At 53.1% G+C, this 17,286-nt stretch overlaps 1 protein-coding gene across 1 annotated transcript in view; it reads right to left on the reverse strand.

Annotated features, from left to right (window-relative positions):
* Positions 1 to 10,568: 10,568 nt before the first annotated feature.
* PDE6D (phosphodiesterase 6D) overlaps positions 10,569 to 17,286 on the reverse strand; it is a 34,591-nt gene continuing 27,873 nt past the window's right edge. Inside the window, exons 3-5 of the mRNA XM_063167115.1 lie at positions 14,430 to 14,555; positions 13,522 to 13,627; positions 10,569 to 11,200 (exon numbers count right to left, since the gene is read on the reverse strand). Of these exons, the coding sequence (XP_063023185.1) occupies positions 11,119 to 11,200; positions 13,522 to 13,627; positions 14,430 to 14,555 (314 nt within the window). The 3' untranslated portion in view covers positions 10,569 to 11,118. The remainder of the gene's footprint in view (positions 11,201 to 13,521; positions 13,628 to 14,429; positions 14,556 to 17,286) is intronic.

The raw sequence follows: 17,286 nt of genomic DNA on the forward strand, positions 1-17,286 counted from the left end.
GGCTGCCTCCCAACTGCTGCTTTTTGTTTTAGTTTTTATTTGTTTTAGTTTTTTATTTCTTCCCTTCTTTATCTCCTTTCTTTCTTTGCTTTGGACGTGGGCTGGGAAGAGAGAGAGGGCTGCAGAGTGTTGATGGGGAGGTCTGGGGGCTGTGCTGTCCCCCTGTGGCTGTGGTGGTAGGGGAGGCAGGGTCTTTCCATGGCTGTATTCCTGTGGAGAGCTGCACCAGTGTCCCCAGCATGGCCTCTGCATGATCCTGCATGCTCCAGCTGCCCTTGGCAAGAGGTAGGGATGGGTTAGATTGGGAAACGTGGACAGGGAGTGTGGGGGCCTGGGTATGGTTTGCTCAGCAATTCTGTCTGCAGCCAAATTCGTTGGGGATTGTTTGCCTTATGTAGTGGGGATGAGAAACCCATCCCCAAAATCCTTCCTTGCAGTATCTGCTGCAGGTCATGGACCCCTGGTTGTGGGGTGGGGAGAGCTCAGGCCATGTAAATGCCTTCCCTCCCTTGGGGCTTGAGTATTGTTGGCAGTGGGGCAGGAGTCAGTGTCAGCAGGGATTGGATTCAGATAGAGCTGGTCCTGGGAGATGCTCCAGCCTGCACTGGTCACCCAGCAATTTCTGGGGTGCCAAGTTCAAGGTTTTGGCAGTGGGACTCGGGGTAGATAGGTCAGGGTTGTCTGTGTGCTCTAACATACCAAAATGGCCTTAACTTAGCCTTAGCCTCTGCTGCTTTGCTCCTAACCTTCCTCCAACTCATTTTTCCTCCCTCCTCCAGGGTGTTGGAGCTTGGGAAAGCTCAGCCTGCTCTGCCAGGTGTGTGGAGTTCGTTTGCAAGAACCTGCTCTGTATCTGCTCCCAAACCCTCGCCCTGGCTCCAGGGAGTCCCCTTTCCCTGCTGATCCAGGCTGTGCCAGAGCCTCACCAGATGGTCTCGTTTCCTCCTCTCACGCTGCAAGCCCAGCAGTCAGTGTTCAGATGCTGGGACATGATTCATCTTTTAGTTTCTTTTTTTTTTTTTTTTTTTTTTAAGAAGACGAACCAGTGTGCATTTAATGCACTGGCTGCAAGGGTCACAGCCTCTCCTGATCCCCAGGAGCAGCCAGGTCATTTCCTCTGCACTTACACCTTAATTAGCCAGTGAATGGTGGTGCTGCCTGATTGCTTATCAGATTTACTGCCTCCAGGCACGGGCCCCTTCCAGCCCTGCGGGGTGAGGGGAGCTGTGGCAGGGCTGGAGGCAGCACTAGGTTTGGTATTCCAGTCCTCCCATGGGATGGGACATTCTGGGAGTGGTAAACGGTGCTGCTCAGTGCCACCGTGCTGCTGGGTGGGGCTTTGGTGTGCAGTGCTGGGAGTTGCGTCCACATCCTCGGGTCCTCACCACGGCTGCCCCATGCGTGGCTCCTGCATCGTGAGGGGATGAGTGCTCACGGTGCAAGACTCAAGCTGGTACTTGTAGATTTGCAAGGCAAATTATTCAAATAAGCTTCTGCAGCTGCGTAGAGAAGAGCTGGCTCCAGGTGTCCCTGAAATGTGGGGACTCTGCACACACAAAACTGGTCTGAGGGCCCAGGGGTGGAGAGGGGGAACAGTGGGGGAGCAGTGGCCTTAAGAGTCCCCATTGCACAGAAGGACTTGTCCGCTCTGCAGCCCCACAAAACCCTGGTGGTCTTGGGTCATAGGGTCCATTTTGGTGTGGGGTAAAACTGGAGACTGCCTCAGCCTCCCAGGTGGGCACACTAATGTTGGGTAGCGCATGGAGCAGCCAGGGGTGTGGGGGCAGGTCAGAGTGACTCCCAGCCCCACAGCCCCTGCCCTGCAGCCAGCGGGGATGGAGAGGGCAAACCCCAGTTCCTCCCCCCACGTGCCCTGGTGTTTCTGCACCCCATCTCCACCCCTCGTGGCTCAGCCCCAGTGGCTCTGGCTGCCCCTGCTGCCCCACGGCCTGGGGGCGCTCTGGCAGTGCCAGGGCAGGGCTGAGCAGAGGCACAGCTCCGTGCACGGATCCTCGCAGGGATCCCAGCCCCAGCCAATCCCCACGTGGCAGCTCAGCCCACTAGCCAATCCTGTGCTGCCACCTGGCCCTTCCTCCCTCATGCTGCCTCCACCAATCACAACCAAGCAACACTCTGATCTGACCAATCATGTGCTGCCACCTGGCACTATGCCACAGCCAACCACGTGCTGCCACTTGTCTCTGCTGCTGCCTCACCCCTGCAGCAGCCGCCCACCAATCACAGTGCGAGGGGGGCTGCATTGAGCCAATCAGAAGCTGCTGCCTGCCTCTGGCCTGGCTAATCAGGGGCAGCCACACCCTGCCAGGAGCTACAAAAGCCCTTCAGCTCCTGGGCTGTCCCAGCAGTCGGGGTCATTCCAGGATGGAGGGCCTGTGGTCCTTTTGGAAAAGGCTCCCACCTGCAGGGTCCTGGGAGGATGTCGGTGGAACACGGTGGTTTTGTGGTGCCCAATGCCACGGGGGCTGAGTGAATCCAAAACGCTCGAGGGACTGCCCACCTGGGTAATGTCTTGGGACAGGGGCCAGGAGCAGCAGGTCCCCCCAGCAGGAGAAGGCTTGCAGGAATCGTGCCAGCTGAAGGTGCCTGTGAAGATCTTGGAGATGTTTTCCTGAGGAGTCAGCCTTGTGCCAGGGTCTGCCCACTGGGAGCTGGAGAGTCCCACCTGCCTCAATGTTCAGGAGATGATCCCAGCTCTGCCTGGAGGCCCGAGCTGGGCTCTGTGGGGGCTGATGACGCAGGGCAGAAGGTGAAGAGCCCGCAGCCATGGTGTGCCTTCAGGCGGGAGCCGTGCTGCGGCCCTCACCCAGAGGTGTCACAGGTCACATGTTCAGCTGGGACCTGCAGGGCACAAGTGCCAGTGCCGCCCGTCACCTGCAGACACCTCGTGTTGGTTGTGAGGGATCCGAACCCTGCTGAGCTGCTGATCACGCTGCTCCTGGAGACTGTGGAGGCAAGTGGATGGAGCTGTCCTCAGGTGGATGCTTACCTCTGAAGATGGGTGAGGTGGCTCCCACAGGAACTATCGGGATAGCTGCAGGAGGGAGCATCAGGAGAGCCTCGTATGCACCAGGAGGGACCCAGGCTGTGCCCATGTGCTCCAGTGGCCACTGAAACCAAGGGCAGCCTTTCTGAGGATTCTGCTGTGTCCAGACCTCAGCTGAAGCCATTTTGTGTGGCTCAACAACCAGGTGGACTGAGAGCAGCTCCCACGTGGTTGGCCTGATGCACATCACTCCAGAGGAGGTGTCCTGCCATGGGTCACGGCCAGCAGAACCACTGGGGCTGAGCCCATTCCCTGTGGACAGCTGGACTGAGCCTGGCCTGGCACAGCTGCCTCCATCCTGACCTGCCCATGGTGGGTTTGTTGTCCTGCACCAGCTGTAGCTTTTGGTTAGCCTCATCCAAAACTTCTTGTTCCATCTTGACAACCCTCATGAAGTTTGGAGCACCTTGGGGGCTCAGTGGAGAACCTGCCTGTGGAGGATGCAGGGCTTGGACTGCAGGCAAGACACAGGCTGGGGTTGGTTACTGCTGCAGTTTGTGTCTGGGCAAATAATTGGCATCAGCTTAAGAGACTGACGAGTGAAACTGCCTCCCAGGTGTGATTCCTCAAGCTCACAAACACAGAAGCAATTTTGAGTGGTTGCTGTTGAGAACAGGCACAAAGAGCTGTTCCTGTGGTGGAGCAATTGCCACCTGGCTCAGGATGTGAGGTGTCCCATTGGAATAGACCCCTCAGGAGTGGGCTGTGGAAGCCCAGGGCCTTGGCCAGTCATGCCTGGTATGACTGTATGTGTCTCCTCAATGGCTCAAGAATGTTTGTGCAGTTGCCTCAAGAGCTGCCTGGTGTGGGCAGGAAAGACCAGCCCAGGCTGGAGAGCAGAAGTGAGACATCTCATTGCTGTCTCATCCCTGGCTGCTGTGTCCCCACAGCCTGTCCCCCTCAGTGAGCCAGGGCAGCTCTGTCCCTGGGCCCTGAGGTGGCTGTTGGAGGGACCTGGCTGTCCCCAGCCCAGTAGAGGTTCTTGAGCTCTGAAACCCAGCTGGATGTTGGCCCCCACTGCCAGATCTTCTTGGGGCCACCAACTCAATCCTTTCCCCCTCTGGGGGTGGGAGCCTTGGAGAGGGAGCAGAGCTGGGCTGCCTGGAGCTCCTCCTGTGCAGATCCCGTGAATCCTCCATCCTTGTGCCCATGGCTGCTCCACTTCTCTGGCTGAGCTGGTCCCCTCCAAAGGGCTGACACAGCCCCTCAGCTTTGCAAACCCTGCTGAGGGCTGTGGCTCCTGTTCAGGGCTGGCTGGGGAGCCCCAGAGGGAGGGGTGGTGGACAGGCAGGGGTTGGTGGGCTCAGACCCACTCCACAATGCTGTGCTGGGTGTGGGCCAGGAGGAGACCTTGGAGTAAGCGTCCAGTGCTGTCCTTCAGAGCAGATGTGGACCTGGAGAGGATCCTGCATTCCTTTTCTAAGAAAGCACAGTGCAAGTGGAACAGCTGGGGGTTGAGAAAGCACAGGCTGATTTGCTCTTGGAGAACCCACAGGGATGAATCTTTACATGTGTCCTTTCCCATTCAGAGAGAGGCCTGAAGATGAGGGGCTCTGCCTGGCTGTTGGGTGGGATGTGGGTCCTCCAGGCACAGGATCTACAGGCAGAGGAGGGATGTGGCTCTAAATACCCTGGCTGGAGTGTGGTCCTGCATGGGGCTGGACACCAAGCGAGGCCCTGAGGGCTCACAAGGGCTCAGAGCAGCTGCTGTGGGGTGCAGCCCCTGCAGGGATGGAGCAGTGCAGGCTGCAGAGCCAATTCTGGTTGAACCAAACCGCAGCAATTACAGGGGTTGGCTGGTTTGGGGCAAATCCCCCTTATCCCCACTCCCAGGGTGAGGATGTGCTGCTTCCCTGGGGACACCCCCAGCCCAAAGCTCCATCCCCGGGATGGGCTGTGGAACAAGGCTGCAGCTCTGGAGCTCTCTGGGGAAGAGAGCAGCAGGCAGGGCAGGACTGTGGGACTCTGCCATGGGAAGAGATGAGCATGGGACACCAAGCAGGGACTGGAGCAGGTGCTCCCTGCACTCTGTGCAGCTCCGTGGGATGGCCGTGGGCACCCCTCAGAGCTGGCCGGTTCCCAGCAAAGGCAGGGGACTGTGTGTGGCCTTGGGGAGCCCCACCGGCCTGTCTGGGAACTTGGACATCCCCAGCTTGGCAGGAACGTGGTCGAAGGAGGGATGAGGGCAGGCGTGAGGCACGGAGGTGTCGGTGCCTGTGGAGATGCTGGGACGCCTCATCCCAGCTCCGGGCTGGCCGCGGGAACTCCGTGTCCAGCCCAGAGGTGGGGTCGCTCCTCTCGTGGGGCACGGCTGGTGGCACGTCCCATCCCGGGTGTCCCGCCAGCACCTCGGGGGCTCTCCCGGCTCCGGGCGAGGCGGTGACCGCGGCAGCAGCGCTGGCCCGGCCCGGCAGCAGCGGCAGCATCAGCGCTGTCTCGCAGCTCCATCTAGCGCTGCGGGATGGGCACGGCCCCGCTGCCCCCGCAGCCGCCGTGGCTGTCCCCCGCCCTGCGTGGCGCTGCCAAGGCCAACCTGCCAGGAGAGCCGGCCAGGCTGGTGGTGACGGGGATGAACAGGCGGCACAGCGTGGCTGCTGGCCCGGGGCAGCCGGAACTGCCTCCCCTGAGCTCCTGCTCTGTGCCAGGGAATTTCCTGCAAGGATTCCGGGAAACGTCGAGGGGCGCAGACGTTCCCAGTTCCTGAGCCAAATGTATCTGGGCTCAGCTGCCGGGTTTGCCACCTCCTCCCATGGAAATTGGGCCTCTGCCCTCTCCTTGGAACACTTGCTTCTCTATCAGCCAGGTGGCTCCAGCTCTGTCAGTGCCTCACCCTCGGGGCCTTCACGTCACTCCTGCATCCCCTGCAGTTTCTTGGGGCCCATCTTCCATACCTGGTGAGAGTGTGATTCCTTCCCACAGCTTGTCACTGTTCCCCTTTCCCACATGCAGGGCAATGTCAGACCTTTCCAGCCTGGCTTTGGGGACGCCAGGATCCCAGCACCATTACAGGGTCCTCTCATCCCCTTGCTCTGTGTCCCCTGCTTGTCTCAGCCTGTCACTCCTTCTGGGTGCCTGCCACTCTCCACACCCTGCCTGGCACTGAGGTGCTGGGGGAGCAGGCAGGATTCTGGTGTGGGGGGTGGTGCAAGAAGGATTTTGGCTCAGAGCTGGATGCCATAAGAATGGAATGCTCTTCCAAAGGGGCTGTGGTGATGGTTGGCCCCTCTCTTGGAGCACTGCAGATGTGGCTGTCAGACCTGACCTGCAGCGGGGTGAGGCAGCTGCTGAGCCCAACAGGGATTGCAGCCAGGTCCTGTAGCACTGAGGGCTGGTGGGCAGAGGCTTCCTAGGGCAGGAGGAATTGCCATCTTGCACTGAAAAAAAGGGTGCTTTGAATCCTGTATTTGCTCCAGCTGCCCTCCTCCTGTCGTTGGAGAGAGATGGAACTGTGCTCAGGTCACCTGGCAGTGAAATCCCTGTGTCTGAGTGGATGAGTGCCTGCCTGGGGCTCTGCCTACTCTGATTTGGCAGCTCAGGGGTGGGATCTGTGCTCCCAAAAAGGAGCAGAGGACTCAGACCTTCCTAGGCCTCCTGTCTCCTCCCAGTGCTGCTGAACTGGATGGCACTGGGTGCGATGGGACGAGATGTTGCTGAGCCCGTTGTCACCGCTCTGTGCCCGCTGTCCCCTTGCCCTGCCCGTTGTCACTGCTCTGTGCCGGCTGTCCCCTTGCCCTGCCCCTTGTCACCGCTCTGTGCCCGCTGTCCCCTTGCCCTGCCCCTTGTCACCGCTCTGTGCCCGCTGTCCCCTTGCTCTGCCCGCGCCGCCGGCACCTGCGGGAAGGTAAGAGTAGCAAAGCAGACACCGAACATAACGTGGCCCTGGGCTGTTTGTGCGCCTTTTGTTCGGCAGCAGCTTTCATGAATCAGCTCATTAAGCGCATTAGGGTGGCTCTGCCTCTCCGCCTGAGCCTTGTTTGGGCGGGGCAGATTTGGGGCACGGGCCAGGAGGCCCGGTGGCTTTGCCGGGCGGGCAGGCAGCTGAGGGCTCCCAGAGCAGCCCTCAGGGTGAGTGACAGCCTGGAGAGCTGCTGGCCATGGGCGCTGAGGGTGTGAGAGCCTGGTGAGTGCCGTGGAGAGCGGGAGCCGGCCCAGTTCTCCTCACCTTGATGGCAGCACACAGGGAAGGGTCACTCACACCCAGTGCAGGGCCCTGCTCCACAGCCAGCCCTGCAGCCTGTCGTGGGGTGGTTCCATTGCCATCAGCCGTGCTTCAGGGACCCTTATGGTGTGATGGACCCCAGAACTATGCAGGGAACTCCCATGAAGCCAAAAGGCTGTTGTGCATCACCCTCCTCCCTCGCTGCTGTGCAACAGCCCAGCTTGGAGTGCTCCCAGGCCAAGCCATGGCTGGAGGGTGGTGAGGATGGAGCTTCACCCCAATGTTTGTGTGCCAGCCCCCCGAGCTGTGCTCAGCTCTCTCCAGTTCCTGATGTGCCTCCGTGGGCCCTGGCTGCGTACCGGGCTCTGCTCTCACTGCCGGGTTTCCAAGGCTGCCAGGGCGGCTCACGGCCCTCTCGAGGTGGGGGACGAGACCCCTGTGGTGATTTCCAGTTGGCAGGAGCACGTTCTCTCCCCGAGGCTCCAGAAAGAAATGCCCCAGCTGGGAGGCACCAGTGCCCGCTGTGGGAGCCATCGAGGCTGAACACCCCGGGAAGGCCGCGGCTGCCGGCCGCGAGTCACCACAGCAGCAGTGGCTGCCGCACCCGGCCGGGCCGTGCCAAAGGCTCCAGCAGGCACCTGAGGCAGCAGCTCCAAGCGAGCCAGGGCTCTGTGAGTGGCCTGAGCTTTGGGCAAGGCCCTGCCTAGTGAGAGGCTCCTCAGGGGCCTTAGCCAGGTCCTGTCCTTGCCAAAGTTGCCTCTCTTCCACCACGGAGCTTTTCCCTCATGCAGAGCCCTGCTTGTGTAGCTGGCATGGGGGTGCTTTGTGGCCCAGAGCTGCCTGCCAAGCCTGTGAACTTCCAGATGGGAACTGATTTGGTAAGTAAGAGAGGGAATCACTGTGTTGGTCCTCGCACTCACTTGTGACCCCCAGACTTTGCAGAGGGTGGCATGAGGATGCCCTCAGGTTGCAGCCAGAGCTGCCACAGGGACATGAGTGGTTGGTGGCAATGGTGACATATGCATCCCTGACTTCCTGCTCCCCTCTCTCGCTTTCCAGCCCCGCTTTTCCCTTCACTGGCACCTTTGCTGTCCCATGCAAGGGAGCCAAGATTTGACTGTGCCATGCTTGGGCCCTGGGCACGGGACATGCCCGTGTCTCTTGCCCCTTCTCCCACGACTGCCAAATCCCATCAGCCCCACAGGGCAGGGTGCCTGGGCCAAGAACGGGCTCCTGCTCGGGACACCCTGGGGCCCTTTGCCTGGGTTTTGGGTGGTGGCTGCTCATTCCCCAGTGTCACCCTGCCCTGCGGCCCGGCCCGGGAGAGGCGGTTCGGGACCAGGAGCGGGTGAGCTGCTCCGGCTGTTCCGCACGGAGCCACTGGAGGGCGGCAGTGACCCACCATGGCGGGGCCCGCCGGCTGCGGCCGGGCGAGCTGGGCAGACCGGGCAGACTGGGCCGGCCCGGGCAGGGCGGGCGCGGGGGGAAGGGGCTCCGGAGGCCCCCCCGGGCCGTCTCAGGCCCCGCGTCCCTCCTGGACCCTCTTCCAGCGCTGCTCGCCCGGCGGGAGCCTCAGCCACGCGGGTCGGTGGCCGCTTGGAGCCCCGCGGAGCCTCCAGCGTGAGCGGCCCCGCAGGGAGCCGGGGAGGGTAAGCGGGTGTGGGAATTCCCAGTTTGTCTCACAGAATGATGTGGGTTGGAAAGGACTTTTAAAGGTCACCTAGTCCAACCCCCCTGCCAGGAGCAGGGACATCTGAACCAGGTCAGGTGCTGATGCACTGACTTGACCTGAAATGGGGCAACCTGTTCCCGTGTTTTACCACTCTCACCCTAAAAAATTCCTTCCTTATACCTATTCTAAACTGACCCTCCTTTAAAGCCATCACCCCTTGTCCTATAGCTACGGGCCCTACTAAAGAGTCTGTTCCTGTCTCTTACAGTCCCCTACAAGTACTGGAAGGCTGCAGAAAGGTCTCTCTGGAGCCTTCTCCAGGCTGAACAACCACAGCTGTCTCAGCCTATCTTCACTAGCAAGCCCACCCCTCCCTCTGATCATTTTTGGGGCCTTCTCTGGACCTCCTCCATCAGGTCCATGTCTTTGCTGTACTGACACCTCAGGGCTGGATGCAACACTCCAGGTGGGGTCTCACAAGAGTGGGGTAGAGGGGGAAAATCATCTCCCTTGACCTGCTGGCTGTGCTGCCTTGGATGCAGCCCAGGATACGATTGGCCATTAGAAGGAAAAGGCAGCAGGGTAGACTCAGACCCACTGGGAGCATCTGTCCCTGTGCTCTGGGTCAGTCCTTGGTTGTAGCTGAGCTTGGCAGAGGTGGTGCCTGCTCCCTGTCTCTGCTGGACCCCTCCTCTGTGGGTCTGGCAGGGTGTCTGCCCTACAACACAGACAGCTGCTCTCAAGACCCTCAACCTTTTTCACTTTTCCTTTTTGGATACCTCTGTGTCTCCCCTTGGACAGAGTCCCACCCTCAGTGGCTGTGGTTTGTGCTGGGTGCAGTTTTGGTTGGTGTCTCTGAAGGCTGGCCTGGGATGGTCACAGTGCTGACAAGACACTGCCCTGCAGGTGCTCCAGGCTGGGATCCATCAGTGAGGTCTGGTGAGAGTTGCTGTCATGGCTAATGGGGATTAATGGTCCAACTTCAAACCCCCTAAACAATATTTACTCTGTATCCCTCCCACACACACCCAGTGGCTGAATCCAGGATGTGAAATGATGCCTTTCATTTCCCTGTGGCTCTGAGGATCTCCAGCCCAGCAACAGGACAGGCTGACCAAGGCACTGAGTGATTACACAGCTGCCTGTGATGTTCAGGAGCAGCAGCTGGAGATGCCCCTTCCCACAATGTCCACGTGCAAGAGCTGATTACAAACTGCAGGGAAAAGTGGCAGCAGGGCTGGAGAAATGTGTCACAGAAAAAGTGCTGCTGTCACTGAAGCCTCCCCACATGGGGAGTGTTGGTGTCAGTGGAGCTCCAGGGAGCCCAGCCCAGCACGGGAGTGGTGCTGTGGGCTCAGGGGAACCTGAGTTTTCCAGAAGGGCTTGAGTGTCCCCAGGCACTTGGAAAAGCACAATAGTGTGCAGTGCTGCTTGAGAAACTGGTGACAAGGGGACAATTGGCCCCAAGGGATTAACAGAGGGGAGGCCAAGGAGAAGCCTTGGTCAGAGAAGTCAGGACACCTTTCTGATGAAGCCAGCTGGAGGAAGAGCACAGAGAGGGGGTTGTGGAAGGGGCAGAGCAGTGGAAGGCCCTGTTCTGCTGCTGGCTTGAGTGATGGGAGTTTGTGCCTGCTGAGGTACATTCTTGTAACAGAAAGGAAAACACACAAAACTGACATTTCTTCCCTTCTTTGGACGGTAGGAATGTTTTAATTGAGAAATTTGTTTTAATTACATTAGGTGATATCACAGTCTATTTTACAAGTTTGGGGTAAGAGGATGTGTGGACCAGTTACACAGAAATCCAACGAAAGGATAAAAATCTACAACATGAGAAAAATGAAAAGGTTAACTTAACCCCAAAATAAAAGCATCGAGAGTTTGGTGTGAGTGGAAATGGGAGATTATACCAGGGTCCAGAGAAGTAGAAAGGATGAGACTAACACAAATTTACAGTATTGTTCTGCATGACCACCGTTTGCCTGTGTTCAGAGACAGCCTCTCTTCCTGAGGGCATCGCTATGCAGCTGGCCCCGTCTCTGAGGATTTGGTCTGGTCTTGTCAGAGAAGAAAGCAAAAGAACTGATGGGCAAAGGTCACAACCCACGCTGAGCTGGTCCCCAGGGTCACTGCCTACAGGAGTGTCTTCCACTGGATAGTCGGGGGGGTTCTGCACCAAGAACTGTATGGAGGAAAACTAAAACAGCTCCAAAAAGCCCCATCTCAAACGTAGAAAAGTCTCACTCTGGAAGTGCTTACGAGAAGATCGTCATCATAGAATTTGGTTTCTATAATAACATTACCACTGCAGGAGGAAAGGAGGAGAAAGGTGTTAGAAGGAGGCATGGACAGTGATTGCTCCTCTCCACGCTCTCACAAGCCTGGGCTCACACCCTGACCACTCCACAACCTCATTTCTCTGGTTTGGAGCACTGGTCAGGGTCGGTCAGGATTCAGGGATCTCCCAAACACATTCCTGTGTGGAATGTTCCCCCCATCCCTCCCCTGTCTGAGCACTCTGAGTACTCAGGTACTGCTCACCCTGCAGAGTGCTCAGACAGCAAACTCCTGCTCACTCCCACTGCTAAAAATAAACCAGCAGTCCCAGCACCTTTAGGGCCCTGTCTCCTGCAGGAATTGTGAAAACCAGTGGGAATTCTTTTTTTATTCTCCTTCTCTGTCCTCTAGTGCTGAGCAAGCTACATCAACCAACATGTCATTTCCCTGAAGAAGTGCTTAAATGCAAAGGCACAAGCATATTTTATACAAACAGCAATGGAAATGTGGATTTGGGTGTGAAAGAAGCTCTGGAGATTTAACTTGCTGACTTCTGAGATTTTGGTACATAAATTTAGAACTCTGGGACCATTATAACACCTGGACACCTAAGCAGTGTGATCTGACCTTATCTAAACAACCTGGACCTTGAAAAGCAAAGCAGCAGTTCTACCTCCACTGTGGCTCTTGGTGTCTGTAACACTGGACCTGCTAAGAGTGTAATGTTTTATTGTGGTGTGGACAATGCTTGAACTGAAAATGTCAGGTAATGTCCTCAATCTGATACTTGCTCATCTTGGGAACTCTTCATGCACAGTGCCTTGGTTAGCACCAAGGATCACATCTCCATTCTCTCCTGGTTTGGAAACACCAAGACAAACCTGAGGTCTTTGGGAATATTAAAAAATGAGGGGGTCTCCAAATCTTGGCAGCTGTAAAATGATGACTTCTTTGGGCCACAAATTTCCCTTTGGATTTCTTTGGGCTGGGGCATTCTACTGAAAAGCCTCAAGAATTACTTTAGGATACCTCTATAAATAGGAGAGAGAGATCTGGGCTCCCCACTGCAGGGAACAAATGGGACATTGGAAAATACTCAAGGTCATTTGAAAACTAACTTCTCTTGATTACCAGTCCTGAAAACATCTTGAATTCCTGAGATGATCAAAAGCAACTTGTCAGATGTCTTTGTTTCTTTATTCTGGTTCCCAAATCTGGCTCCTCCTGTACTGACAGTGCCCAGCTCTGGGAGCTGAGGTGTGTGCAGCACCTCCAAAGTTCTGAGCAGGCAGTGCCAGGAGCACTGCTGGAACACTGGTGCTCTTCTCCAAGCCCACTCTCTCTGAAACGTGCTGTGAATGGCAATCAGTGATGGTAGCTCCCATCCCAGTGCCTTCTCTGTGTGACTGGCTTTGCTCCAGACAGGGAATGAGAGGGAAAATGCTGGAGAGGGAGATCTTCCAGAGGACACAGTGACCTTGCTGCTCCCTGCCTGCCTCCTGCTGGCAGCAGGGTTCCCAAACCCTTCTGTGTCTGGCACTGCTCTCCTTGTGCGCTTGCCAGCACCCATCCAGCACTGCAGGGAGGATGGTTACCCTTCCCAAGGCCTCCCTCCAGGAGCCTTTTCCATCATCCCCCCAAGCTGGAGCCCACACCACGTGTCACTGTGACACATCTGAGGCATCCCTGCCCTGCTCAGGAGCCCTTGTGCACACAGAGCCAGGAGCAGACTTTGTGGGGAGGCTGTGTGAATCTTCCTGCAGGTGACTGTAAAATGACTGACTCCTACCTGTTAAAGTACTTTAGCCCCAGATACAACTCTGTGCACAGTGTACATAAATGTGTATGAATGCATATACACTACATGTGTACAGGCCAATGTTAAAGACCCAAAGCTCAGCAAAGTATTACAGTGATGAAACAAACACCAGAGCAGCTGCTACAGGTGATATAGCATCAACTGAACTACTCTGGGCAAGAATCAATGATCAATGGCTGATTTAAAAATGGCCCAAAAATCTGCTGGGTTTTTTCTTCCCTGGATATAACAGGTATTAAGCTGTAAAACATTTTAAAATCCTTTCACGATTCACCTTCCAAAAAAATTAAGCAACTTTATTAAAGAATCAGTTTCACTTTCTGCAAACCTTTATTGCTATATTAATGCAAATTGGACCTGTGGGAAGGAAGGTAATGAGATTGGCTTAACCCCTTTTATCTCTCAACGACTAAGAGTAGTGAGGTGTTTCAGAGTTGGTAGCAGCTCCCTCTTCTCCTGCCCACCAAGGAAATGCCATGCACTGCTTATGCTCTGCCTGCTCTCAGCCTCTGCAAGCCCAAGGCACTCACGTTAAAACGTTAGCTGGCATCATCTGTGATTCAGGTGCTGCCTCTATCAAGGACTGCCAAGTGTTTGTGGAGTTAGGAATCACAAAACCAAATTCAAAGAACCATTCTGCAAAGTAAAAGAAAAAAAAAAAGAGATCCAGAGGCATTTGAAAGAAGAAAATTCACAAATGGTCCTTTTGCTTTTCACCTGACAGGCTGGGGAACTCCCTAAACTGTTCTGTTGGGCTGCCAACATTTTACATTTAAATTACTTTGTACAGCTTAAACTGCACTGAACCCTGCCCTCCTCTCAGAGCAGATCCTCCCTTTCTAAAATAGCTGATGGCACTGATAAGGTCACACCACTTCCGTGGCATTGGGTGAAAATTTCTGACACACCTAATTGGGAACAGGAAACCACCCTCCTCCTCCTCCTGCAGACATCCTGGGATCCAGCTGAGGTTAAGTGGCAGCTGGTTGCCCAAAAGACACGGAGCTCAGTGTTTTATCTGCCCCTCCTGCCCAGACTAAGAGCAGCACTGCACTGAGGGGGGCCAGAGGTGCAGTTGTGGGGTCACTGGCACTGCTGAAACCAGGCAAACCAGAGGCTCCAGCCTGGCACTCTGAGGAAGACCCAGGAATTCCTGTAGTAGCTGACTCTGAAATAGCCTGTTTCCTTGCCTCAGGCAGCCTGGGGTGGATTTATGCCCTCAGGCATGATTACCCAGCTTTTTTGCTTACATAACAAAGTGTTAATACACTTATGAAATGCCATCCTTAATACTGTGGCCCATTAGTCCTGACAAGATGAGTGCTTCAGAGCTACTCTGAAAAATTAAAATCACCACATTCAACCCATTTTAGTCTCTGTAATCCCTGCCCTGCTGGGGGTCAGTCCCTGTGCTGCAGCACACAGAGCACATCCATACCTTCTAGACACTGCCCTTTGAAATAAACTTTCTGTTCCAGACGGAATTTTTCCATTTGTTCTGCTGAGGAAAAGTTTAACTCCCGGGATACTGCTTTACATTTCAGGATTTTTTTAGGAACTCGAGCTGTGAAACAGATAAAGAAGCATTATTTGGACACAATAAAATCCAGCTTCTGCAGGTGCTATTATTCTATACTTGGAAATAATGATTAGGACTAATACAAGATCATAGCAGCAGGAAAAATACAAACACAAAGGACTTTGTTTTTACATTTGCAAGAGTGAAATCCAAGATGCAAATACCTTAAGTACCCTGCCCACAGCCAAGAATGAAATTTATGACAGAACCAGGGATACAAAACTGATCTCTCAGAACCAGACTCCTGGTTCTTAGTTGTTTGTTACTAGTAATTTTTCAAGTTGAAAATATATGATGCAACTTTAATTTTTACTTTAAGAATTGTGCTGAAGATGACTGGCAGCCAAAGGGCTGCTTAGCACACCAAGCTCCTTAGCCCTTCTCACTTTTCCTTCCCTTTCAGACTGTGCCTCCCCAGAGCAAACCACAAATGTGTGTTTCTCAGCCCAGCAGCACTTCCTGAGCCATCTCAGAGCTCTGGGAAGTAAATGCCATTCCCTTAATGCTGGGACCTGCCCAGGCTGTAAAGCCAGAACCACACTGGAAGGTTCAGGAGAGAATTTGACAGTCCAGGTTTCTGGGCTCTTGCAATGGCTGAGACACCAACAGCAAGTGGCAAACTGTACCTGGTAGATATTTCACAAGATTAATTTTTTTTTAGAGGTGGAGGAGTAAGAGAAGGGACAGTTAGAGAGCACTGATTGAGGGTCCTGATCAGGAGAGCATGAGGGGGAAGGCAAATCAGTAAAAATCTCCCAAGCCCGTCACACTTCAGTGGTGGGATTGTGTATAATTCCTTCCTGCATATTAGAGAATGTTTCATGTGAATTTTTTAGAAATAAAGAGGGGAGGGAAGACAGCTGGCTTGTGCTTTATGAGCCAAACTCTTCCAAAATGGAAGGCACATCAAGACATCCATGAGCAGGGAGCAGGCTGGTGTTTAATAAATGCAGGAGTCTCCCAAACCCCAGGCAAATCTATCTAATGTAGAACAGTTCTGTGGAGTAAGACCTTGATACAACATCAATCTCCAGAGCTGGAGGCTTAGGGAATGTAAGCCAGCATCCTACCCCAAGGAGAAGTACACAGCCTGATTAAAAAAAACCCTAAAATTAAAAAAAATATTAAAAAGAAAATTAGAAGTGTAAGGCAAGAGTTTTAAATGTAAAAGAGCTCTAATTATTTTAATGGGATTTTTTGCACCATGGAAACCTGCATGGCACCATCCTTTACTGCCCTCACCAGTACAGACTACACCATTGTGGATAAACATCCCTTTGCAGTTAAGTGTAAAATGACTCGTTAAAACTCTTCTGCAATTTAGTAATTTCATTTCTTTCATCCCCAAGACAGAGTGCTGAGAATGTTTGCTTTAACATTGTAAAACTAGCAATAAATAGTTACTTTTAATAAAAGTAGGACTGTGTTGTCTTTAAACATCTGATTTAAGACATTTTAATTTACATTTATACCATCAAGCAAAAATTTTAATTGAAATTATTTATTTTAAGCTCATTTTACTTTTATTTATCTCTTTTTTCTATTAAAATAGAAAAGAAGGGAGTTTGATTCTCATCAGTTAAATCCATTTTAAAACATACTGGGATGCAGATAAGCATAGACTTAATCCTAAATTTACTAGTGCTTTTTGTTAACTTGAGGATGTACTATACCTGCACATTTATTTAGGCACTTCCATGGTTAACATACATTTAGTCAGATGCTTAATGCTGATTAGATTAGGAAGTGTTGAATGACACATATCTTATTTACTTACAGGTAATTTTGGGTCCAACCATTTAGTTAGAAACTGAAATTCAATTAAAACATTCATATAATTATGTTTTCATTTCATTTAAATAAAGCTACCTTAAATATTTGGAACATTGAAGAAAGCAAGTTATCTTAGCCAAACTGATTTTACATTTTAAACTACACCTTTTCTTAGATAACGAAAGGACAATTTGTATGTCTTAAATGAAAGCTGGCTGTGGGGATTCTGTAAGAGCTACACCTCAGCAGCTTAGCCCAAGATTTGCTTGTATATTGGAAGAAACCAAACTTTACAGATTTGCATCTTCCAAATTGCCTCTCAGTTTCAAATGCCCTGTCACTGAACAGAGATGACAGGAAAAGCTCCTGCTGTCAGATGCTGCTTTAGATGATTAATTCTAGTTTCAGGTGCTCAGGCTGTGGTTTTTACTACTTAAGGCAGTTTAATGCTAAGGCTTTGGCAGCAATCCAATACCACATTAATATTGTTTTTATTTCATCTGAGTGGTGATAGTAAATTAAGGTAGTAATACAGTACCATGATTTGAAACTTAAGCGTTCATTTTATAAAGAAACTTGTACTTAAATAAAATAGAAGTCATGTTTAAAAAGCAAATAGAAGTCCTGTTTAAAGCAAATGTATTTTATTCACTCTGCTATGTATTTGGTTCTTCGTTTGCTGTGTCTAGACTGTGATCTGCCCTGAATGGCCACAGAACATACACACACACAAAAGTACTATAGAATGATTTTAGGACACATATGGATTTAATTTTAGAGCAATTATTCTGTTTGTCCTCACTGCTTCTGCTGCAGGACTGTAGTAGAACTGCATTTCCCCACACCTTTTAATTCACCATCAGATCACCCTGCTTTGTTGGATGTCTTCCCCCTTCTCAGCCTATTTATTAAGCATGACCCATCTACCTCAGATTTCTTTTCT

This window comes from Melospiza melodia, chromosome 12 (genome assembly GCF_035770615.1).
Source record: "Melospiza melodia melodia isolate bMelMel2 chromosome 12, bMelMel2.pri, whole genome shotgun sequence".
In the NCBI taxonomy this organism is placed as follows: Eukaryota; Metazoa; Chordata; class Aves; order Passeriformes; family Passerellidae; genus Melospiza; species Melospiza melodia.